The following is a 26320-nucleotide window of genomic DNA, read 5'->3' as shown; positions in this document are numbered from 1 at the left end:
CTGAAGGTGACAAGCACCCTCCCTATCCCCCTCTGGGGGTATTAGGTTGAGACACCTCAGGTAGGGCCTGTACAGGCAGCATCCTACAGCTCCCAGCAATGGGCCAGCACACTGCGCCTGCATCCAGGGACCCCAGCCCAGCTGCGGGCTCCTGTTGGGGCCGGGGGGAGTGCAGGCAGGCATGGCACATACAGACACAGGGCTTCCTGCGTCCCTGTCTCTGCGGCAGCACCAGCTCTATACTGCCTCAGGGGGACCCCTCACAGGGCCCCCCTCTCGCTTACAGCCCCACCGCTATCCTGCCTTTAAATCCGGAGGGGTCCGGTTCAGATCCGACCCCCTCCCGGACTTTCGCGCCGGCCTGGAGCCCTTCTGGGCCTCAGGCATCTACTTTAGGCCCCGGCTTCGGCCTAGCTGAAGCCACAGCCTCCTCTCCACCCCCCGGCCCGCCCCCCCGGATGACAAATATGACACATATGACACTACCGTGTCATACAAGGGGCGGATCGAGACAGAAAGGGCGTGTTTTTACACAGCCTTGCCGCCTTTTTACAGCTCTCCGCCCCCTTCTCCTCCTCTCTTCTCTGTCTCTGCAGCCATTTTCGGCTGCAGATTAACCCTGCATCTCCCGGTCTGAAGGACCAGGACCAGGCAGCCAGTCTCCGGGGGGCACAGGACTGTGGATTTTCGGCGCTGGACCTACGGGCACACTGGTGGGGTAAGATCACAGCTGGGTTCTTTTTACTCAGCTGTGAATCCATATTACCTATAAGGCTCCCCTGTAGGTTCTCTACCCCTGTAAGGTCCATCTGCTGGCAGCACCTCTGCACTTTGTGCACTATGCAGGGCTCACGGTCCAAGAGAACCAGGTAGAACTGCTATTATGCATTCTGCACAGCCTGCGGGACCGCTCTCCCCAGTAGTAGCACGTACCCGCATTATCAGAACTGTATACAAACTACTGTGTCACACAAGAAGCCCCTGCCAATGCCTCGGTGTCTAATGCCACGCCGGAATGGGCTACTCAGATATCGCAATCTATGACGCAGTCTATAGATAACCTAACCTCCACATTGCTTCAGGCTCTGCAGGGTCATGCCCCGGCTATGACCGTTACCCAGCAAAGGAAGAGCTTGACTCAGGAACAAGATGACCCTGGCACATCCACGTCTAGGTCAGGTTGCAAGCGGATCCATAGATCAAGTCCATCTGCGTCATCCCATAGCACACGGTCATCCCCCTCTAGGGAGAGACACCGTAGCTCCAGGTCATCTAGACCGTCCCATTCCAGGGACAGACAATGCAGATCTCCGCAATCCCCAACCAGAGAAGGCCTCCTCCCCGGCCCACCCAGCAGGGGACGCCTCAGTGATACACAGGATTCGGAAGGCATCTGCGACTCTGACTCGGACAGAGAAACGGAGGGGTCCCTGATCCCAATCCCTCCTAGCAATACAGCGCTAGTTGAGGACATAATATCGTCCATCCATCGGGTGCTGGACATTTCTGATCCGCCACCAGAGGCCCCAGAACATAAGATTTCCTTTGAAGGACCTCTGAAGCCGCCTAAGGTTTTCTCTAACCACCCAGAGTTTAAGGCGATCCTTAAAAAACAGCTCTCACAGCCTGAGAAAAAATTCGCTAATCGCAAATATCTGGAGGCGAGGTACCCCTTCCCACAGAAGGACACCAAGGAATGGACAGATCCACCTGAAGTGGATCCCCCAGTCTCCAGGCTAGCAACACAGACCCTCCTTTCACTGCCAGATAGCTCAACCCTCAGGGACGCAGCAGACCGGCAGGTAGAACGCATGGCTCGTTCAATTTTCGAGGCAGCAGGGGCATCCCTGGCTCCCGCGTTCGCCTCCGTTTGGGCTGCCAAGGCCATCCTGGCCTGGGCAAAGAATTTACAGGCCTTCCAAGCATCCGCTCCTGAACTGTCGGACCAAACGGTTCAAATTGCTGTTGTAGCAGATTACATGCTCCATGCAGCTCTGGATTCAGCAAGGGGAGTCGCGGGGATAGCATCAAACGCCATCACGATTCGGCGTATCCTCTGGCTGCGGGAATGGAAAGCAGACGCAGCCTCAAAGAAGTCCCTCACGCACCTCCCCTACCTCAGTGGGAGACTTTTCGGTGAACAGTTGGACACTATGATATCCAACGCCACAGGGGGTAAGAGTACTTCTCTTCCCCAACTGAAACCTAAACGCACTTACAAGAAGCGTAACCAAACTCGATTCCGATCCTTTCGGAATTCCTCCGGCTGGTCCGTCTCACGTCCAGTACAAAATCGTAACTGTTCCCCACGCAGGGACAACTCACGATCGACGCAAAGGCCGGCCAAGACCTGGCAGTCAAAAGCAGGCCAGTCTAAGTCCAGAGGAGGAAAATCTCAGACTTTCTCCTCCTCATGACTCACGGACTCCGGAAGACACCACACCAGTAGGCGGCCGACTTTTGCTCTTTCATCAAGTCTGGCTGCCTATTACAGAAGACAGGTGGGTCATGGAACTAGTGTCTTCCGGATACAAAATAGACTTCACCTCCAACCCACCGGACCGGTTCTTCCTCTCTGTCCCCCCAAAACCGCCAGCCAAGGCTCGAGCCTACCACCAAGCTGTCTCCTCGCTTTGTCAATCAGGAGTCATAGTACCGGTACCCACGACCGACCGCTTCCGAGGGTTCTACTCCAATCTGTTCGTAGTTCCCAAGAAAGGAGGCAGCGTACGGCCCATACTAGACCTAAAACAGCTCAACAAATATGTACGGGTCCGTCACTTCCGCATGGAGTCCCTTCGGTCCATCATTGCGTCCATGGAGAAGGGAGAATATCTCGCCTCCATAGACATACAAGACGCATACCTGCATATACCCATTGCACCTGCCCATCAGAGGTTTCTCAGGTTTGCAATAGGCCAGGACCACTACCAATTCGTGGCTCTCCCCTTTGGACTCGCCACGGCTCCCAGAGTGTTCACCAAGGTCATGGCAGCAACCATGGACGTCCTGCATTCCAGAGGCATAGTAGTCGTTCCATACCTGGACGATCTACTCATCAAGGCTCCCACCTTCAAGGACTGCGAGTTCAGCGTCTCAAACACAACCGATACTCTCAGCCGCATGGGCTGGTTAATCAACCTACAAAAGTCATCACCAACCCCGAGTCAGTCTCTGACCTTCCTGGGAATGTTATTCAACACCTCCAGGGGTCTAGTGCTCCTTCCCAAGGACAAGGCACTGGCCCTCCGACTAGCAGTTCGCACCCTCCTCCGCAAACCCCCTCGATCTCTCCGGTTTGCCATGGGAGTCCTCGGCAAGATGGCAGCAGCAATAGAAGCCGTTCCATTTGCCCAGTTTCACCTCAGACCTCTCCAACTAGCCATTCTCAAGTCCTGGGACAGGAATCCCTTCTCTCTCGACAGGGAGTTCCAGCTAACGTCGTCAACCAGGAGGTCCTTGCACTGGTGGCTCAAGCCAACCTCGCTAGCACAGGGGAAATCCTTTCTCTTAGGTCAATGGAAGGTTCTGACCACCGACGCGAGTCTGACGGGTTGGGGTGCGGTGCACCTACACCACAGGGCAAGTGGTCCCCAGCGGAAGCGACCATGCCCATCAACATCCTGGAAATTCGTGCCATCCTTCTGGCATTGAGGGCCTTCCATCACTTACTGGCAGCCTCTCACATCAGGATACAGTCGGACAATGCCACGGCTGTGGCATATGTGACTCATCAAGGGGGGACCCGCAGTACCCAGGCGATGCGGGAAGTATCACATATCCTCCGCTGGGCGGAGGACACAGGGTCGGTTCTTTCGGCGGTCCACATTCCGGGTGTGGACAACTGGGAAGCAGACTTCCTCAGCCGACAAGGAATAGACTCGGGAGAGTGGTCTCTCCATCCCGAAATTTTTCAACAGATCTGTCTCCGCTGGGGGACCCCGGATGTGGACCTAATGGCATCCTATTTCAATGCCAAGGTCTCCAACTTCATTGCCAGAACACACGATCCGCGGTCGCTCGGAGCAGACGCTCTGGTTCAGGACTGGACCCAGTTCCGGCTTCTGTATATTTTTCCACCTCTCCCCCTGATATCCAGAGTGGTGAGGAAGATCAAACAAGAGGGAGTTCCAACCATCCTCATTGCACCGGACTGGCCCAGACGCACATGGTACGCCGACATCGTACAGCTCACAGCAGACGTCCCCTGGCGTCTCCCCGACCGCCACGATCTTCTATCACAAGGGCCGTTCTACCACCAGAACTCAGGGGCTCTCAATTTGACGGCGTGGCCCTTGAGACCTGGGTTCTAACCCAGGCAGGGCTCTCGGCAGATGTCATTGGAACCATGATCAGAGCACGGAAACCAGCCTCTGCCAAGATTTATTACCGTACCTGGAAAGCTTTCTTTTCCTGGTGCGAATCTCGTGGCCAGATCCCACTCCCTTATTCCCTACCCAAAGTACTTGGTTTTCTCCAATCGGGTCTGGAGGCCAGGCTGTCATTGGGCTCACTTAAGAGCCAGGTGTCAGCCCTCTCAGTGCTTTTCCAAAAGCGCATTGCTACCAAGCCGCAAGTAAGAACTTTCCTTCAGGGGGTTTCCCGATTGGTTCCCCCCTACAGACGACCACTGGAAACGTGGGACCTCAACCTGGTCCTGACAGCATTGCAGGAACCACCCTTCGAACCCCTTAAGGAGGTCCCGCTCCGCCTTCTTTCCCAGAAGGTGGTTTTCCTGGTGGCAATCACCTCGCTACGCAGGGTGTCTGAACTGACAGCACTCTCCTGCAGACGGCCTTTCCTGGCATTTCACCAGGACAAGGTAGTTCTTCGTACGGTCCCATCCTTCCTTCCGAAGGTTGTGTCCGACTTCCACCTCAATGAGGAAATTTCACTACCATCCCTTTGTCCAGTTCCGGTTCATAGAGTGGAGAAGGCTCTGCATACGCTTGACCTTGTCAGGGCTTTGCGTATATACGTGTCTAGGACTGCGTCCTTCCGGAGGTCTGATTCCCTTTTCCTCCTTCCGGAAGGCGGCCACAAGGGTATGCCAGCTTCCAAAGCTACTCTTGCCAGGTGGATCAAATCCACCATACAAGAGGCGTACCGCCTTAAGAATTCTCCTCTTCCAGCCGGTATTACGGCACACTCTACACGGGCGGTAGGGGCCTCCTGGGCCATTCGGCACCAGGCTTCGGCACAAGTGTGTAAGGCGGCCACTTGGACTAGCTTACACACGTTTACTAAACACTACAGGGTTCATACCCAGTCCTCAGCGGACGCGAGCCTGGGTAGACGTGTACTGCAGGTGGCGGTGCCTGTCATGATTCTCAATGGCGAGAGAACATAGCCCAGCATATATGAGAACAGCTCTTGGAAGATGGAAACTATACTGACCATGAACTAAACCTGCCGCACAACTAGAAGTGGCCGGGTAGCATGCCTACGTTTTTTTATCCCTAGATGCCCAGCGCCAGCCGGAGAACTACCTAATCCTAGCAGAGGAAAAGACAGTCCTGGCTCACCTCTAGAGAAATTTTCCCAAAAGGCAGACAGAGGCCCCCACATATATTGGCGGTGATTTAAGATGAAATGACAAACGTAGTATGAAAATAGGTTTAGCAAAATCGAGGTCCGCTTACTAGATAGCATGAAGACAGAAAGGGCACTTTCATGGTCAGCAGAAAATCCTATCCAAACACCATCCAGAAATTACTTTAAGACTCTAGCATTAACTCATAACACCAGAGTGGCAATTTCCGCTCACAAGAGCTTTCCAGACACAGTAACGAAACAGCAGCTGTGAACAGGAACAAAATGCAAAAACACACAAGGACAAAAGTCCAACTTAGCTGGGAGTTGTCTAGTAGCAGGAACATGCACAGAAAGGCTACTGATTACATTGTTGACCGGCATGAAACTGACAGAGGAGCAAGGTTATATAGCGACTCCCACATCCTGATAGGAGCAGGTGAACAGAGGGGATGATGCACACAAGTTAAATTCCACAAGTGGCCACCGGGGGAGCCCAGAATCCAATTTCACAACAGGTGCCCTAGGTGTACGGGCCTGTCTGCACAATATTCGTCCATTGCTTCCCACCCAGGGACTGCTTTAGGACGTCCCATGGTCCTGTGTCCCCCAATGAGGCGACAGAGTAAAGGAGATTTTTGTGTACTCACCGTAAAATCTCTTTCTCTTAGCCTCTAATTGGGGGACACAGCTCCCACCCTGTTGCCCTTTCCGGGCTGTTGTAACTGTTGAGTTCTCATTGTTTCTTGAGCTCGTACATAGTTGCCTTCTTACAGGCATAATTATGTTATTCATGTTACGTTCCTCCTACTGCTTTTGCACAAAACTGGAGAAGGCTGATGCCGTCCAGGGGTGTATACTGCACAGGAGGAGCCACAGTTAATCTTTTTCAGATTATGCATAGTGTCGCCTCCTAGTGGACAGCAGCATAACACCCATGGTCCTGTGTCCCCCAATTAGAGGCTAAGAGAGAGATTTTACGGTGAGTACACAAAAATCTCCTTTTTTACAACCATTATAGACTTGATCTACCTACATCTTCTGACCTGACCTTTGGTAGAGCTGTCCTTAGTACAGTAATCCCACCCAGATAATGGCTCTCTGAAAATCTCTCATGTGGGGTGCTGTCGAAGGGTAACAAAGCCGGATTACTTACCGGTAATGCTCTTTTAATGAGTCCACGACAGCACCCGTTTACTACCCTCCCTAATTATGCACAAATTCCTTCTTTTAAGCTCACAAATAATGGTTGTATAGAGTTTAAGACATTTATAATTGCTGATTGAGTTAATACTAAAACTTTGCGGTTCCCTTTATACTCTGAAAACTAAACTGAGGAGGAGAGGGGACCACCTCCTTTTATTCTGTAGGTTTCCTGTTCCTATGGGCGGATCCCTCATGTGGGGTGCTGTCATGGACTCATTAAAAGAGCATTACCTATAAGTAATCCGGCTTTTTTTGATCAATAGGTTCTTACAGCTGGGTCCCACGCTGGACATAAGAATGGGGGTCTCTGAGTGTCTGTGTGGTCACATACACAAGTGGTCCAGGCACACAGAGGGGTGAGACATGAGGACTATTGGGATCCCAGGTCAGACAAAAAACTTCCATGACCTCTGAACAGTGATCAGCGTTTCATGATCGTTCTGCAGGAGTGCACCGCTCCACTACCTCCCGGCTTCCTGTTTGGCAGGTGGCGGTGCGCTCCCACAGATTGACAGTTCAGAGTTATAAGTATGGTGACTGTGCTGACCCGAGTTGTGCGCTCCCATGCTGCAAGCAGAGGGACCTGTATGTCTACATCATCAGAGGGGCGCGAAGGCTGTCCATATCAACATTTACAAGCTCGAAACCAACGAGCTTGTAAACGCTGCCAATGCCCACTATCGATGGTCTGGAGAGGTGGTGAGTAACCCAGATAACTAGCAGTAAACTAGAAAGTCCCTCTATTCTTTAAAACAAAGGAGTTTTAATAAGCGGTTTGCAGGATAAGGATACCCCGTTTTAAGTATTTTTGTGCTCGTGTGTGGTATATCCTGCCGCCCTTTACTTACACATAACACAGTGTGACTATATGTAAAGTGTTTATTACATCAATTCCAAACCTGGCAGCACAAATGTATAAAAATAATCAGTGCAGTTCTCCGGCCTCAATGCCGGGGAGCGTCATATACTATAGACATCTCTACCGAGACAATGGTGCAGGGAGCAGTGGGAAATCTGACCTCCGAGGAGACTGGACAGAGACATGGGGGGATCCTGCCGACACATAGTGCTGTATGGTGGAGATGATTGGGGTCCATGATTAGACCTGTATCTACCTATGCCTACAACAAGCCATAGTCAGTTTTCAGACTTTTCCTTCTCACAGCTGATTTCTTACCAGAATTCATATTCCACCAATGATGGCTTGTCTATACCATGGTTTTGTGTATACAGCGCCTCTGCTGATTTCTGTCTCCAGGGTAATAACAGACCACGACACTGATCCTGCAGTCAGAGGGTCCTCCAGGATCTTGCATATTAGCGCCGGCCTCCATCTGTGCTGGTCTTTGGGTACTATTCTGTCCACTCCCATTGATTGCTCGGCTTATAGAGGGGTCCAGAGGCACCATGGTCAATACTAGTGCATACAGGCAGCAAGGGTCCTTACAGCAATCACAGAGGCTAGGAGTAGCGCCCTGTATTATCCAACCCCTGCAAGGACCACCTGTTCTTTCCCCATCTTCACTCCAGGTTCACACTGTGGTTATGGCGTCTCTGAAATAAAGCCGTTCCCAGACCACATTACCGCACGTACAGAAGAAGCTCCACACGTTCCGGATGAGACCCCTGTCAAAGGGGTTAGTGTCCGAGTCGCACTGCTTCAGGTAGGCGATGCGGTGGTGGGACATGAACTCCCAGGTAGTGACATTGCAGGAGATGAGATACATGTGGCTGACGAGCAGCAGACTCACTACCACGGTGAACACCGCGATCACACCGAACGCCGCAAGCAAGAAGATGTTGGCACGCAGCCACTCGTCCCAGGTCCCTGCAGGGTGAAGTCCGGACCTGTACAAAGAAAATGCAGGAGAGTGCAATGTAGCAAGGTGCCGCCTATGATAATCACACCAACTATCCATGATTAAACACGGCCCGATTTTCACAATCTGCATAGATCAAAATAATGTGCAGATTACTTCCCTAGTGCAGGACAAAGCTCCACGTCCTCTGCAGCCATTTAGAAGACCAGATGCTGAACCCAACAACCGTCACTAGAGGGCGCTTACTGCACACTAAAATACTTAGAATTGAGAGTCCTCAGTGGTTGATACTAGTGATGAGCGAGTGTACTTGTTACTCGGGTTTTCCCAAGCACGCTCAGGGGGGGTCTCTGAGTATTCGTAACTGCTCTGAGATTTAGTTTTTGTTGACACAGCAGCATGATTTACAGCTACTAGCCAGCCTGAGTACATGTGGGGGCTGCTAGGGAATCCCCACATGTAATCAAGCAGGCTAATAGCTGTAAATCATGCTGCTGAGGCAACGAAAATTTAATCTCTGAGCAGTTACAAATACTCAGAGACCCCCCTGAGCGTGCTTGGGAAAACCCGAGCAACAAGTACACTCGCTCATCACTAGTTGATACCTTTTAATGGCTAACTGAAAAGACGGTAACAAATAGCAAGCCTTCGAGACTACACAGGTCTCTTCATCAGGCACAGACTAATACAAAATCTGAAGAATCACATATTTATACACAACACAGCAGAAAGATAATGCAATGCATAAGACAGGTGACATGAAGCAGAACTATCATTATGGGAGAGGGATAAACACTTGTGTCCATAAATATTGGAACAGTTCATAGATATCTACTGGCTAACACGGTATCAAGATGTATATCGTTCCTGTACTGCACACTAATACATTACACTCGGAATTGTTATTGAGTGCATGAAGCTCCCCCTAGTGACGGCTGTAGGTATGTACTGTGTTAGCCACTAGATATTAAAATTTGAGAGTCCTCAGTGGTTGATACCTTTTAATGGCAAACTGAAGAATACTAAAAGGTATCAACCAAAGAGGACTCTCAAACTTTAATATTTTTCTAAAAGAAACAATTTTGGACCTGAAAAGTACACAAATTATTAATGATCCCGAATTACCTCCTGTATTATACCCCAGAGCTGCACTCACTATTCTGCTGGTGCAGTCACTGTGTACATACATTACATTAATGATCCTGTATTATACTCCAGAGCTGTTCTCACTATACTGCTGGTGCAGTCACTACAGGTCCTTCTCAAAAAATTAGCATATAGTGTTAAATTTCATTATTTACCATAATGTAATGATTACAATTAAACTTTCATATATTATAGATTCATTATCCACCAACTGAAATTTGTCAGGTCTTTTATTGTTTTAATACTGATGATTTTGGCATACAACTCCTGATAACCCAAAAAACCTGTCTCAATAAATTAGCATATTTCACCCGTCCAATCAAATAAAAGTGTTTTTTAATAACAAACAAAAAAACCATCAAATAATAATGTTCAGTTATGCACTCAATACTTGGTCGGGAATCCTTTGGCAGAAATGACTGCTTCAATGCGGCGTGGCATGGAGGCAATCAGCCTGTGACACTGCTGAGATGTTATGGAGGCCCAGGATGCTTCAATAGCGGCCTTAAGCTCATCCAGAGTGTTGGGTCTTGCGTCTCTCAACTTTCTCTTCACAATATCCCACAGATTCTCTATGGGGTTCAGGTCAGGAGAGCTGGCAGGCCAATTGAGCACAGTAATACCATGGTCAGTAAACCATTTACCAGTGGTTTTGGCACTGTGAGCAGGTGCCAGGTCGTGCTGAAAAATGAAATCTTCATCTCCATAAAGCATTTCAGCCGATGGAAGCATGAAGTGCTCCAAAATCTCCTGATAGCTAGCTGCATTGACCCTGCCCTTGATGAAACACAGTGGACCAACACCAGCAGCTGACATGGCACCCCACACCATCACTGACTGTGGGTACTTGACACTGGACTTCAGGCATTTTGGCATTTCCTTCTCCCCAGTCTTCCTCCAGACTCTGGCACCTTGATTTCCGAATGACATGCAAAATTTGCTTTCATCAGAAAAAAGTACTTGGGACCACTTAGCAACAGTCCAGTGCTGCTTCTCTGTAGCCCAGGTCAGGCGCTTCTGCCGCTGTTTATGGTTCAAAAGTGGCTTTACCTGGGGAATGCGGCACCTGTAGCCCATTTCCTGCACACGCCTGTGCACGGTGGCTCTGGATGTTTCCACACCAGACTCAGTCCACTGCTTCCTCAGGTTCCCCAAGGTCTGGAATCGGTCCTTCTCCACAATCTTCCTCAGGATCCGGTCACCTCTTCTCGTTGTACAGCGTTTTCTGCCACATTGTTTCCTTCCAACAGACTTACCATTGAGGTGCCTTGATACAGCACTCTGGGAACAGCCTATTTGTTGAGAAATTTCTTTCTGGGTCTTACCCTCTTGCTTGAGGGTGTCAATGATGGCCTTCTTGACATCTGTCAGGTCGCTAGTCTTACCCATGATGGGGGTTTTGAGTAATGAACCAGGCAGGGAGTTTTTAAAAGCCTCAGGTATCTTTTGCATGTGTTTAGAGTTAATTAGTTGATTCAGAAGATTAGGGTAATAGGTCGTTTAGAGAACCTTTTCTTGATATGCTAATTTATTGAGACAGGTTTTTTGGGTTATCAGGAGTTGTATGCCAAAATCATCAGTATTAAAACAATAAAAGACCTGACAAATTTCAGTTGGTGGATAATGAATCTATAATATATGAAAGTTTAATTGTAATCATTACATTATGGTAAATAATGAAATGTAACACTATATGCTAATTTTTTGAGAAGGACCTGTACATACATTACTGATCCTGAGTTACCTCCTGTATTATACTCCAGAGCTGTTCTCACTATACTGCTGGTGCAGTCACTGTGTACATACATTACATTACTGATCCTGTACTGGTCCCGAGTTACATCCTGTATTCTACCCCAGAGCTGCACTCACTGTTCTGCTGGTGCAGTCATTGTGTACATACATTACATTACTGATCCTGTACTGGTCCCGAGTTACATCCTGTATTCTACCCCAGAGCTGCACTCACTATTCTGCTGGTGCAGTCACTGTGTACATACATTACATTACTGATCCTGTACTGGTCCCGAGTTACATCCTGTATTCTACCCCAGAGCTGCACTCACTATTCTGCTGGTGCAGTCACTGTGTACATACATTACATTACTGATCCTGTACTGGTCCCGAGTTACATCCTGTATTCTACCCCAGAGCTGCACTCACTATTCTGCTGGTGCAGTCACTGTGTACATACATTACTGACCCTGTACTGATCCTGAGTTACCTCCTGTATTATACTCCAGAGCTGCACTCACTATTCTGCTGGTGCAGTCACTGTGTACATACATTACATTACTGATCCTGAGTTATATCCTGTATTATACCCCAGAGCTACACTCACTATTCTGCTGGTGCAGTCACTGTGTACATACATTACTGACCCTGTACTGATCCTGAGTTACCTCCTGTATTATACCCCAGAGCTACACTCACTATTCTGCTGGTGCAGTCACTGTGTACATACATTACTGATCCTGCGTTACATCCTGTATTATACTCCAGAGCTGCACTCACTATTCTCACCATGCGATGCGGACAGCCCAGAGCAGCACCAGCAGCTGAAGAACCAAGTACAAGATGAAGACTCGATGGTTCTTCTCCCCCACACAGTTCTCGATCCATGGGCAGTGATGGTCGTACCTCCGCACACAGCGCTGGCAGGATTTGCAGTGTCGAGCCCTCATCGGCTGCTGTGGGATGAGACGAGATTAATCCATATAAGGGACTCTCCAGAGCTACGACATCAGAGTCCCTGCCGAGCGGCTGCATGAAGATATCCTGGCCTTGCTGGCAGACCTCAGAGTTACTGTTCACTTTTATTTAACATCTTTAAAAATAAACTCTTTTAGTCTTCATGGAGATTGTTAAGAGTCACTGACAGCAAGCAGAGTTGTAAAATAGCTCTATATGCATTAATAAGCTTTGAAAATAAAAAAAAAATATATATATTATATAATAATAATTTTTGTTTATATAGCGCCAACATGTTCCGCAGCACTTTACAATTAAGCGGGGACATGTACAATCAATAAATTCAATACTAGTTAAGACAATTTAAACAGTGACATTAGGAGTGAGGTCCCTGCTCGCGAGCTTACAATCTACAAGGAAATGGGGGGGGACACAATAGGTGAAAAGTGCTTGTTATTTCAGGTCTGGCAATTATAATACATAGGGATTTTCATACAAAGCTGCATGATCCGGTCATCAGCCCGTGTGTTTAAGTGCAATAGTCAAGTATCAAGTGCAGTTATCATGTGCATGGAGGGTGTGGAGACAGATGAATAGTAGGGGGCAGATTTAGAGTAAAGGTACCTTCACACGAAGCGACGCTGCAGCGATAGCGACAACGATGCCGATCGCTGCAGCGTCGCTGTTTGATCGCTGGAGAGCTGTCACACAGACCGCTCTCCAGCGACCAACGATGCCGAGGTCCCCGGGTAACCAGGGTAAACATCGGGTTGCTAAGCGCAGGGCCGCGCTTAGTAACCCGATGTTTACCCTGGTTACCAGCGTAAAAGTAAAAAAAACAAACAGTACATACTTACATTCGCGTCCCCCGGCGTCTGCTTCCTGACACTGACTGAGCTCCGGCCCTAACAGCACAGCGGTGACGTCACCGCTGTGCTTTCACTTTCACTTTAGGGCCGGCGCTCAGTAAGGGTCAGGAAGCAGACGCTGGGGGACGCGCAGGTGAGCATGTACTGTTTGTTTTTTTTACTTTTACGCTGGTAACCAGGGTAAACATCGGGTTACTAAGCGCGGCCCTGCGCTTGGTAACCCGATGTTTACCCTGGTTACCAGTATAAAACATCGCTGGTATCGTTGCTTTTGCTTTCAAACACAACGATACACAGCGATCGGACGACCAAATAAAGTTCTGGACTTTATTCAGCGACCAGCGACATCACAGCAGGATCCTGATCGCTGCTGCGTGTCAAACGAAACGATATCGCTAGCCAGGACGCTGCAACGTCACGGATCGCTAGCGATGTCGTTTCGTGTGAAGGTACCTTTATATTTGGAAGGAGGGAACAGGGCAAAGTTAGTTTACTGAGTAGTTGATGTGGTAGGCTTGTTTGAAGAGATGGGTTTTTAAAGCGCGCTTGAATAGGTTGGGGCTAGGTATCAGTCTGTCTGGGGAAGTGCATTCCAGAGAGCTGGCGCAGCACGAGAGAAGTCTTGGAGACGGAGGTGCGAGGTTCGGATTATGGGGGATGTTAGCCTTAGGTCATTTGTAGAACGGAGGGCACGTGTAGGGCAATGGACAGAGATGAGCGAGGAGATATAAGGCGGTGCAGAACTGTGGAGAGCTTTGTGGGTGAGAGAGATGAGTTTATACTGGACCCTGTAGCGAATGGGTAGCCAGTGTAATGACTGGCACAAGATGGAGGCATCGGTGAAGCGGTTGGACAGAAATATGACCCTGGCTGCCGCATTCAAGATGGATTGGAGAGGAGAAAGTTTGTTAAGAGGGAGACCGATCAGAAGAGAGTTGCAGTAGTCCAGACGAGAATGAATAAGAGCGACAGTAAGAGTCTTAGCAGTTTCAAAGGTGAGAAAAGGTCGGATTCTGGAGATGTTTTTAAGATGCAGGTGACAAGAGCGAGTGAGTGATCGGATATAGGGAGTAAAGGAAAGTTCGGTGTCGAATATGACCCCAAGACAGCGGGCATGCTGCTTGGGAGTTATGGTTGAACCCTCCAGGGTAATTTCGATGTTGGGTAGAGTGAGGTTAGTAGAAGGGAGAAACACAAGAAGTTCCGTTTTGGAGAGATTTAGTTTCAGATAGAGGGAAGACATGATGTTAGAGACAGCAGACAGACATTCCTTGGTATTTTGAATTAGGGTAGGGGTGATGACAGGGGAAGAAGTGTATAATAGATAGAGATGATACTGGAACCCAAATCTGCTGATTGTTTGTCCAATAGGGGCCGTGTATAGAGAGAAGAGGAGGGGGCCTAGGACTGAGCCCTGCGGAACCCCGATAGTAAGGGGACGAGGAGAGGAAGAGGAGCCGGCAAAGGATACAGTGAAGGAGCGGTCAGAGAGGTAGGAGGAGAACCAGGAGAGGGCTGTGTCCTTGAGGCCTATGGAGCGGAGCATAGTGAGAAGGAGCCGCTGATCCACAGTGTCAAATGCGGCAGGGAGATCCAGGAGAATCAGCAGAGAGCAATGACCTTTGGATTTAGTTGTTATTAGATCATTAGAGACTTTAGTGAGGGCAGTTTCAGTGGAGTGTAAAGAGCGGAAACCAGGTTGTAAGGGGTCAAGAAGAGAGTTATCCGAGAGATAGCGGAGTAGACGGGAGTGGACCAAGCGTTCCAGGAGTTTAGAGATGAAGGAAAGGTTAGATACAGGTCTGTAGTTAGCAGTGCAGTTCTGGTCCAGGGATGGCTTTTTAAGTAAAGGGGTTATGATGGCATGTTTAAATGAGGAGGGAAAGATACCTGAAGAAAGAGAGAGGTTAAATATTTTAGTCAGGTGAGTGGTGACCACTGATGAGAGAGACTGCAGGAGAGGTGAAGGAATGGGGTCACTTGCAGGTTGTAGGCGGAGCAGAAGCAAGGAGCTTGGAAACTTATTCTTCTGAGACAGGCTCAAAGATGTCTAGTGCCTCAGGGACTCATTTCCTCCTTATATACATATTTGTTATCCGTGGGAGATGGGTTTACTATTAACTCCCTTAAAAAGAAGTGGGAGGGACTTCTTCCTGATACATTGGGAGAGGAATGGGAAGATATTCTAGAGTCTCCAACTAAAGTTTCTCCTTCAGTTAATAACAGGATGACCCAGCTGTATATTGTATATCAGACCTATTTGACCCCAATGCGACTCTTTAAAATGGGTCGCCTCCATTCGTCAGATTGCTTGCGATGTCATGCACGAGATGCAGATTTTATCCATATGATTTGGAGGTGCCCGGTAATTTCTCACTATTGGAAAGAGGTCACGACACTATTAACATCTTTATTGTCAGTCCCTGTGCCACTTGAGCCATTGACCTGCTTATTCGGAGTGTGGGATGCAGAGGCCTGGGATCACTATACTGGGATCTTTCTTCGAGAGACGCTCTTCTTAGCACGGAAGGTGCTGGCGTTAAGGTGGATGGGTGGTTCCTCCCCGTCTCTCAGAGTTTGGATTGACTTGGTGAACTCGGTTATCCCATATGAGAGAACACTGTACCAAAATAGAGGGTGCCCAGGTAAATTCGAAAAAATCTGGGGTAGATGGAACTCCTCTCATCATACTCTGTAGTCTGCGCTGATTAGATACATGCACGGGAGAATGGGCTTGTGGTTTTGGTACATCGCTTGTGGAGTAAGATTCAAATCTGTTTTTCCTTTTGGCGACTTACTGTTCACGGTTAAAGTTGTATAGTAGATATTTTATAGGTGCTAATGATTTAGCATGCACAGTTTATTACCCCTGTAAGTTCTGGATATGATGATATTCTGTAATTATTTGTATTCGGTGGTATAATTAATGATGATAAATGCTAATGTATGCATTATTTGTTTATTCTGGAATCAATAAACGAATTTAAAAAAAAAAAAAAAAAAAAAAAAAAGATGTCTAGTGAGCTTGAGGTGCGGCAGGGAAGGGGATCCAGGCACTAGATTGGGCTGAGATATCCTGATGGATGTGGTTGATTTTTTCTAGGAAGTAAGTTGCCAGATCCTCACCACTGAGATTGGTGATGGGGGCCTGTACTTTAGATTTCAGGAGGGAGTTTAAGGTTTCAAAAAGTCATTTTGGGTTGTTGGATAGTGAGGTGATGAGGGTGGTGAAGTAGGATTGTTTGGCCAGAGAAAGGGCAGAGTTATAGGTTTTGAGCATGAACTTAGGGTACCGTCTCACAAAACGATTTACCAACGATCACGACCAGCGATACGACCTGGCCGTGATCGTTGGTAAGTCGTTGTGTGATCGCTGGGGAGCTGTCACACAGACAGCTCTCCAGCGACCAACGATGCCGAGGTCCCCGGGTAACCAGGGTAAACATCGGGTTACTAAGCGCAGGGCCGCGCTTAGTAACCCGATGTTTACCCTGGTTACCGTTGTAAATGTAAAAAAAACCAAACACTACATACTCACATTCCGGTGTCCGTCAGGTCCCTTGCCGTCTGCTTCCCGCACTGACCGAGTGCCGGCCGTAAAGTGAAAGCAGATCACAGCGGTGACGTCACTGCTGTGCTGTGCTTTCACTTTACGGCCGGAAGTCAGTCAGTGCGGGAAGCAGACGGCAAGGGACCTGACGGACATCGGAATGTGAGTATGTACTGTTTGGTTTTTTTTACATTTACGACGGTAACCAGGGTAAACATCGGGTTACTAAGCGCGGCCCTGCGCTTAGTAACCCGATGTTTACCCTGGTTACAAGCAAACGCATCGTTGGATCGGTGTCACACACACCGATCCAACGACAGCGGGAGATCCAGCGACGAAAGAAAGTTCCAAACGATCTGCTACGACGTACGATTCTCAGCAGGGTCCCTGATCGCTGCTGCGTGTCAGACACAGCGATATCGTATGGATATCGCTGGAACGTCACGGATCGTACCGTCGTAGCGACAAAAGTGCCACTGTGAGACGGTACCCTTATAGTGGATGAAGTCTTCTGCTAAGAGAGATTTTCTCCACTGCCGCTCTGCACACCTTGAGCAGCGCTGAAGAAAGTGTGTTTGCATAGTGTGCCAGGGCTGCCGTTTTCTGTGTCGGGACTCCTTGAAAATTGGTTTGAGATACACAATGGAAAAGGTTAAAACTAAAATTTCTACCCAATATGTGTCATTACATTATATAATAATAGTCTTAATAACATTATATAAAAACTAGATGGTGGCCCGATTCTAACGCATCGGGTATTCTAGAATATGCATGTCCACGTAGTATATTGCCCAGTCACGTAGTATATTGCCCAGCCACGTAGTATATTGCCCAGTCACGTAGTATATTGCCCAGTCACGTAGTATATTGCCCAATGACGTAGTATATTGCACAGCCCACGTAGTATATTGCCCAGTTACGTAGTATATTGCCCAGCCACGTAGTATATTGCCCAGCCACGTAGTATATTGCCCAGTCACGTAGTATATTGCCCAGTCACGTAGTATATTGCACAGCGACATAGTATATTGCCCAGTCACGTAGTATATTGCCCAGTCACGTAGTATATTGCCCAGTCACGTAGTATATTGCCCAGTCACGTAGTATATTGCCCAGTCACGTAGTATATTGCCCAGTTATGTACTATATTGCCCAGTCACGTAGTATATTGCCCAGTCACGTAGTATATTGCCCAGTCACGTAGTATATTGCCCAGTCACGTAGTATATTGCCCAGCCACGTAGTATATTGCCCAGTCACGTAGTATATTGCCCAGTCACGTAGTATATTGCACAGCGACATAGTATATTGCCCAGTCACGTAGTATATTGCCCAGTCACGTAGTATATTGCCCAGTCACGTAGTATATTGCCCAGTCACGTAGTATATTGCCCAGTTATGTACTATATTGCCCAGTCACGTAGTATATTGCCCAGTCACGTAGTATATTGCCCAGTCACGTAGTATATTGCCCAGCGACGTAGTATATTGCCCAGTCACGTAGTATATTGCCCAGTTATGTAGTATATAGCCTAGTCACGTAGTATATTGCCCAGTGACGGACACTGTGTTCCAAATTATGCAAATAATATTTTCTCATATTTCCTCTAAATTACCTATCTGAATTGCTATTATGCACAGCAGTTTTCAACCTTTTTTTTTTTTTTTTTTTTTATTTTGAACAAAAAAATGGTCAATTGTGAAGTTATAAGCATTATCCGCTTATTACAAAATGAAATCAAACAGTTTTCAAGTGAAAACTTTATTCTAGGTGATGTTACATTTGCACATAGGACCCCTTGTTCGAAAGAAGCTTCGGATCTCTCTCGTCCATTGAATTTGTCAGTTTTTGGATGGTTTCTGCTTCAATTGTTTTGCATGTGGACAGAATACCCTCCCAGAGCTGTTGCTTAGATGTGAACTGCCTCCCGCCATCATAGACACTCCTTTTGATGATGCTCCAGAGGTTCTCAATGGGGTTGAGGTCAGGGGAAGATGGTGGCCACACCATAAGTTTGTCCTCTTTTATGCCCATAGCAGCCAGAGATGCAGATGTGTTTTTTGCAGCATGAGACGGTGCATTATCATGCATGAAAATGATCTTGCTGCGGAAAGCACGGTTCTTCCTCTTGAACCATGGCAGGAAGTGTTGTTTTAGAAACTCCACATAGATTATGGAGTTCATCTTTACCCCTTCAGGGATCATAAAGGGGCCGACAATCTCTCTCCCCATGATTCCAGCCCAAAACATTACTCCACCTCCTCCTTGTCGGCGCCTTAGCCGTGTTTTCATGGGGTGTCCATCAACCAGCCATCCTCCACTCCATCCATCTGGACCATCGAGCGTTGCACGGCACTCATCGGTGAACAAAACAGTTTGGAAGTCAGTCTTCATGTATCGTTTGGCCCACTGGAGCCGTTTCTGCTTGTGTGCAGTGGATAGAGGTGGTCGACAGGATGGCTTACGCACAGCTGCAAACCTCTGGAGGACCCTGCATCTTGTTGTTCTGGGGACGTTGGAGGCACCAGCAGCTTCAAAAACTTGTCTGCTGCTATGACAAGGCATTTTTGCAGCTGCTCTTTTAACCTTACACAATTGCCTGTTGGAAAGAGTCCTCAATTTTTCCTTATCAGCACGCAGACGTGTGTGCTGGGAATCAGCTACATACTTCTTGATTGTGCGATGATCACGATGAAGTGTCTTGGCAATGTTGATTGTAGTCATGCCTTGACCTAAATACTCCACAATTTGTTGCTTCTCAGCAGCCGACACATCCTTTTTCTTTGCCATTTTGGCAAAAAATGTAGGCTGCTTAATAATGTGGAACAGCCTTCTTAAGTAGTCTTGCCTTTATTTGGACACACCTGCCAAACTAATTTGCACAGGTATCTGCAATTGCTTTCAGTGATATAAAGAGCCCTGACACACATCACCATCAATGAGTTTAAATGACAAACAAAAAAATTCTAACCTTATCACTCCTAAACTCTTTGTGCATAATAATTTGGAACACAGTGTGGTATATTGCCCAGTGACGTAGTATATTGCCCAGCCCACGTAGTATATTGCCCAGTTACGTAGTATATTGCCCAGCGACGTAGTATATTCCCCAGTCACGTAGTATATTCCCCAGCCACGTAGTATATTGCACAGCGACGGAGTATACAGCACAGAGCCACGTAGTATACAGACTTAAGATGAAAAATAAACATATACTCACCTTCCGAAGGCCCGTTGAAGTCCTGGCCCTGTGTGCGGTGCAGGCGGCAGCTTCCGGTCCCAGGGTTGGTATGAGCGCAGGACCTATGACATCACGGTCACATGACCGTGACGTCATGGCAGGTCCTTCTCGCATACCATCCTTGGCACCGGAACCTGCCGCTTGCATGGAGCTGTCACCGGAGCGTCGCAAGGAGCGGGAAAGGTGGCGGAAGGTGAGTATATAATGATTTTTTTTTTAATTATTTTTAACATTAGATCTTTTTACAATTGATGCTGCATAGGCAGCATCAATAGTAAAAACTTTGTCACACAGGGTTAATAGCGGCAGTAACGGAGTGAGTTACCCGAGGAATAACGCGGTCCGTTACCGCTGGCACTAACCCTGTGTGAGCGGTGACTGGAGGGGAGTATGGAGCGGGCGCCGGGCACTGACTGCAGGGGAGTAGGGAGGGACTAATCAGACTGTGGCCGTCGCTGATTGGTCGCGGCAGCCATGACAGGCAGCTGGCGAGACCAAGCAGCGACTTGGATTCCATGACAGACAGAGGCAGCAACCAATGAATATCCGTGACAGACAGAAGGACAGATGGAAGTGACCCTTAGACAATTATATAGTAGATTAGATGGTCGCCCGATTCTAACGCATCGGCTATTCTAGAATATGCATGTCCACGTAGTATATTGCCCAGCGACGTAGTATATTGCCCGGCCACGTAGTATATTGCCCGGCCACGTAGTATATTGCCCAGCGAGGTAGTATACAGCACAGAGCCACGTAGTATATTGGCCAGTCACGTAGTATATTGCCCAGCCACGTATGTCACAGGTTAAAAAATAAAAAATAAACATATACTCACCTTCGAGGGCCCCTTGTAGTTCTGTCGCCTGTGTGCGGTGCAGGCGGCAGCTTCCGGTCCCAGGGTGTGATGACGTCGCGGTCACATGACCGTGAAGTCATGGCAGGTTCTTCTTGCGCAGGCGCGCAGGACCCGTGATGACGTCGCGGTCACATGCCCGTGACGTCATGGAAGGTCCTTCTCGCAGACCATCCTTACCACCGGAACCTGTCGCTTGCATGGAGCGGTCACCGGAGCGTCGCGAGGAGCGGGAAAGGTGAGTATATAATGATTTTTTTTTTTTTATTATTATTATTTTTAACATTAGATGTTTTTACTATTGACGCTGCTTAGGCAGCATCAATAGTAAAAACTTGGTCACACAGGGTTAATAGCGGCGGTAACGGAGTGAGTTACCCGCGGCATAACGCAGTCCGTTACCGCTGGCATTAACCCTGTGTGAGCGGTGACTGCGGGGAGTATGGAGTGGGCGCCGGGCACTGACTGCAGGGGAGTAGGGAGGGACTAATCGGACTGTGGCCGTCGCTGATTGGTCGTGGCAGCCATGACAGGCAGCTGGCGAGACCAATCAGCGACTTGGATTCCATGACAGACAGAGGCCACGACCAATGAATATCCGTGACAGACAGAAGGACAGACGGAAGTACCCCTTAGACAATTATATATGTATAGATATTCTGGCTGCCTGGAGCCACCACTAGGGGGAGCTCACTATATGCAGAATTACACACCTCCCATTAGCTGCATACAATTATATGGAAAGAGCTCCCTATTGTGGTGACTGCAGGCAGCAGAGTTTTGCGATTGCATTATGGCTGCATCGTATTAAGCCCAACACACATCATAAGTGGAGGGGGAACTGCACCTTTAACAAGCAATATCCACAGCGTCTCATCCGCAACGTGCCAGGGCTCAGTGACGTCATCTCCTGCTTGTGATTCGCTGCAGAGGGAGGATACTGACAGATGACAGTGATATTAGTGGGCTGGGGCTCAGCTGCATTCACAAGGTCGTATAGCAATACAGAAAGTTGTACCTTCTCATCACAGTAGGAAAGCACATAGCCCGGGTCCATGAGCGACACTCCATAATACAGCGCCGTGGAGCATGTGACCATCAACACAAACACGAGAGTTGGCAGATGGATCCAGGCATTCTCCTGGGGAGAGAGATCTGAAAATAAAGAGAAGGAAGGGTTAAAACAAAGCAAAGCTCCAAACACCAGCCACATATAAGATAATCCGCTGTGGTCCTTCATGTTACAGAGCTCCAGCCCCCCGAATCGCCAGTGGGATAAATAGAAAACTCCCAGCAGCCGCCACAAGGGGGAGCTCCCTGCATTCACAGATTTCACTACCAGACCAGTATGCCGTAAGGCCCCCGGCTCCCTCTAGTGGTGGCTCCAGACAGCTTTAGTTTTTTCAGGGGATAATCCGAGGCACTTTTTTGTTTGTTTTAAATGTGTAAAACCAGGGAATATGCCTAAATAAAAGATTAACAACTAATCATAATTTCATTCTTACATGGTGGTCCCCAACAGTTCTTATTAACTTTACTGCAGTAGTCTCACATTGTAACATTCAAGTGACCGCTGCAGCTAATCACCGGCCTTAGCAGTCTCATACATAAAGATCCAAGATTAGGTCAGAGACTCGTGGTTGCGTCGTTTCCATAAAGACTTCTGCGGAGCTTTTGTTAAAAGTCATTAAAAAGGAGATTTTAAAAGTAATTCTCGTGATCATCACTTAGGTACAGCACCTGCTCTTACGGAAATATACATTCCTCACTCCTGGACATCCCCTTCAACCCCTGTGTGCACCCTGGGGGTGGTTTATGTTGCCCAAGGACACGCCCTCTTTCGGGTGACGATTTCTGGTTGTTGAGCCTACACCTGTCTCCTGATGAACCAGTTACCAATGTGGGGGGGGGGTGCGGTGATGGAGCCAGCAGAGGTGTTCTTGATACCTGTCACCATTCTACAGCAGTACGGGGTCCAACTGGGGGAGGCCATCAGTGGGGCGCCAGGGAGCCAACCTCCGCGGCACCAACCTCCGCGGAATCAACCTCCGCGGCAAGGTCTGGGGGGAGCGATAGGTCACTGAACTGTTTATTTGGCCTTTGGGGCGATAGTCGTCCCCTCTTTGTGCCCCCGTCTGCAGGTTTCCTCTGGGCAGCCATATTGTGGTTACTGGGATCTTTCTCAGTTTGTAGGTTTTCATAGAATTGATGTTTTATCAGTATAGTGTTATTCTGCAGGCAGCGGCTTCTCGGGATGGGTGGGCCCGGCCGGCGGACCCCGCTGATCAGCGCAGTGGCCCATATTCTATGGATGGGAGAGAACGGACAGGAACATCCCTCTAAATCCTGCTCAGGTCAGGAATGAAGCCGTGTAGAGCACAATGGGATCCAGGAAAACACACAATTATTCCGCCTGGCGCCCCCCTGGGCATTGGCCACCGCTGAATCTCCCCAAATGTCAGAGAAAGCGATGAAAACGCAGGATATTTCCCAGAACAGTGAGAACAATGACTGATGCCCCGTCCTCACCGCCTCACAGGGCAGCAGACAAGGCAGCAGGCACCAGCACAGCCAGGGATGACGGGAGAGCTGGGGACCGCCCTGCAGGAGCCGTGGTGGCGGCCATATTGGCACCCAGCTTTCCCAGGTGGTGAGATACCTGCAGACACGACCCGTGGGAGAGGAGCCCCGGCACATACTGACCAGGGTGGTGCAGGAGCAGCAGCAGGGTCACCCCGCACGTCAGCAGCGTGTGCACCGTCCTGACCCCGCACCCGGAGCCCCACACCGTGTGGAACATGACGGCTCTAAGACCCAGGCCGGGAGGCCGGAGAAACCAGCCCGGAAGCTGAGAGCAGCCGCTGGAACGCGGAAGTGTTTCCATAGTAACAGCGGAGGGGCGGGCTCCAAGCTTCGAATTACTATTGGCTAGCTGCAGCCTGACGTTTGGATCACGTGTAGCGTTGTCTAATAGCTGGTCAGGGCTAATTCAGTGTCACTGTATAAAAGATCCCGGAGCAGCTGCTCCCAAACAGTCCCCTCTGCGCTGCATGCACCGTACATACAGACTGCTCCCTCCAGTCACCTGTCCTCGTCCAGACTCCTCCCTTCAGACTCCTCTGTCCTTTCTCCCCCAGGCTCCTGTCCTCTTTCAGACTCCTCTGTCCTTCTCCAGACTCCTCGCTTTTGACTCCTCGGTCCTTCTCCAGACTCCTCCCTTTTGCTCCTCTGTCCTTCTCCAGACTCCTCCCTTTTGACTCCTCTGTCCTTCTCCAGACTCCTTTCTTCCTCCAGACTCCTCTGTCCTCCTCCCTTCTGACTCCTCTGCCCTTCCCCAGACTCCTCCCTTCTGACTCCTCTGCCCTTCCCCCAGACTCCTCCCTTTTGACGCCTCTGTCCCCGTCCAGACTCCTCCCTCCAGACTCCTCCCTCCGGTCACCTCTGTGGCTGCAGCACTATTGATGGGACTGATGTAGGGGCGGAGACTTGCACTGGACCCTGGGAGAGATAGTAAAGCAGGTTTTTTATGTTTCTTTACAGGTAACTAAGGAAACAGGCCGATGTTTTTTTAACCCTGAAAATGGCTCTATAGGGACTGGCCACTTCCTGAACCTTTTTTTAATTGAAGTAGCCTCCTCCCCTTGCAAAGTGACAATACCAGACACCTCCCCCACCGTCGCCGTTCCACCAATATTGGTGCTGCGCTTCCTGTGACATTGTTGCACCATGAGAGCGCTGCAGCCAATCAGTGCCCCTATTGGGCTGCAGTGCTCTGAGTCTGTGAGGGAGGTGGGGACCACGGAGAGCAGTCGGTGAGGACCATGAGGGGCAGTGGGTAAGAGAAGTCTGGGTCATGTAGAGCAGTCTGGGAAAGAGGTGGGAGCATGAGAAGTCTGTGATACAAGTGAGGACCATAGGGAGCAGTCAGTGAGAGAAATGGGGACCATGGGGAGCAGACTGAAAGAATTGAAGACCATGGGGAGCAGGTTGTGAGAGAAGTGGGGACCAAGGTAAGTAGACTGTGAGAGAAGTTGGGACCATAGGTATCGGTCTGTGAGAGAAATGGGGACTATGGGGAGCAGTCTGTGCAAGAAGTGGAGACCATGGGGAGCAGTGTCTGAGAAGTGGAGACCATGGGGAGCAGTCTCTGAGAGGAGTGGAGACCATGGGGAGCAGTCTCAGAGAGGAGTGGAGACCATGGGGAGCAGTCTCTGAGAGGAGTGGAGACCATGGGGAGCAGTCTCTGAGAGGAGTGGAGACCATGGGGAGCAGTCTCTGAGAGGAGTGGAGACCATGGGGAGCAGTCTCTGAGAGGAGTGGAGACCATGGGGAGCAGTCTCTGAGAGGAGTGGAGACCATGGGGAGCAGTCTCTGAGAGGAGTGGAGACCATGGGGAGCAGTCTCAGAGAGGAGTGGAGACCATGGGGAGCAGTCTCAGAGAGGAGTGGAGACCATGGGGAGCAGTCTCTGAGAGGAGTGGAGACCATGGGGAGCATTCTCTGAGAGGAGTGGAGACCATGGGGAGCAGTCTCTGAGAGGAGTGGAGACCATGGGGAGCAGTCTCAGAGAGGAGTGGAGACCATGGGGAGCAGTCTCAGAGAGGAGTGGAGACCATGGGGAGCAGTCTCAGAGAGGAGTGGAGACCATGGGGAGCAGTCTCTGAGAGGAGTGGAGACCATGGGGAGCAGTCTCAGAGAGGAGTGGAGACCATGGGGAGCAGTCTCTGAGAGGAGTGGAGACCATGGGGAGCAGTCTCAGAGAGGAGTGGAGACCATGGGGAGCAGTCTCTGAGAGGAGTGGAGACCATGGGGAGCAGTCTCTGAGAGGAGTGGAGACCATGGGGAGCAGTCTCAGAGAGGAGTGGAGACCATGGGGAGCAGTCTCTGAGAGGAGTGGAGACCATGGGGAGCAGTCTCAGAGAGGAGTGGAGACCATGGGGAGCAGTCTCTGAGAGGAGTGGAGACCATGGGGAGCAGTCTCAGAGAGGAGTGGAGACCATGGGGAGCAGTCTCTGAGAGGAGTGGAGACCATGGGGAGCAGTCTCAGAGAGGAGTGGAGACCATGGGGAGCAGTCTCTGAGAGGAGTGGAGACCATGGGGAGCAGTCTCAGAGAGGAGTGGAGACCATGGGGAGCAGTCTCAGAGAGGAGTGGAGACCATGGGGAGCAGTCTCAGAGAGGAGTGGAGACCATGGGGAGCAGTCTCAGAGAGGAGTGGAGACCATGGGGAGCAGTCTCAGAGAGGAGTGGAGACCATGGGGAGCAGTCTCAGAGAGGAGTGGAGACCATGGGGAGCAGTCTCAGAGGAGTGGAGACCATGGGGAGCAGTCTCAGAGAGTAGTAGGGACCATGGGGGGCAGTTTGTAAGAGAAGTGGGGACCACGGGGAACAGTCAATGGGAGAACTGGGG

At 49.5% G+C, this 26320-nt stretch overlaps 2 protein-coding genes across 4 annotated transcripts; one reads left to right on the top strand and one right to left on the bottom strand.

Moving 5' to 3' along the window:
• The first annotated feature begins 3812 nt into the window (after positions 1-3812).
• Positions 3813-6213, top strand: LOC143809300 (uncharacterized). The gene is made up of 2 exons (XM_077292396.1): positions 3813-5314; positions 6051-6213. The coding sequence occupies exons 1-2, from the start codon at positions 4169-4171 to the stop codon at positions 6057-6059; spliced, it is 1155 nt and encodes a 384-aa protein (XP_077148511.1). The 5' UTR covers positions 3813-4168; the 3' UTR covers positions 6060-6213.
• Positions 6214-7599: 1386 nt separating this feature from the next.
• ZDHHC12 (zDHHC palmitoyltransferase 12) lies at positions 7600-23811 on the bottom strand. 3 transcript variants are annotated; one of them, XM_077284417.1, is made up of 5 exons: positions 23616-23811; positions 21931-22067; positions 21760-21852; positions 12228-12394; positions 7600-8586 (listed from the first exon to the last, which is right to left on the bottom strand). In XM_077284417.1, the coding sequence occupies exons 1-5, from the start codon at positions 23794-23796 to the stop codon at positions 8271-8273; spliced, it is 894 nt and encodes a 297-aa protein (XP_077140532.1). In that variant the 5' UTR covers positions 23797-23811; the 3' UTR covers positions 7600-8270. The 3 variants fall into 3 exon arrangements, with proteins under 3 accessions (XP_077140532.1, XP_077140533.1, XP_077140535.1); XM_077284418.1 differs by having other exon boundaries at positions 12228-12391; XM_077284420.1 differs by lacking the exon at positions 21760-21852.
• Between the last annotated feature and the right edge of the window lie 2509 nt (positions 23812-26320).

This window comes from Ranitomeya variabilis, chromosome 2, assembly GCF_051348905.1.
Source record: "Ranitomeya variabilis isolate aRanVar5 chromosome 2, aRanVar5.hap1, whole genome shotgun sequence".
Lineage (NCBI taxonomy): Eukaryota > Metazoa > Chordata > Amphibia > Anura > Dendrobatidae > Ranitomeya > Ranitomeya variabilis.
Note: the sequence above shows the minus strand (reverse complement) of the source record. Positions and strands in the feature narration are given on the sequence as shown.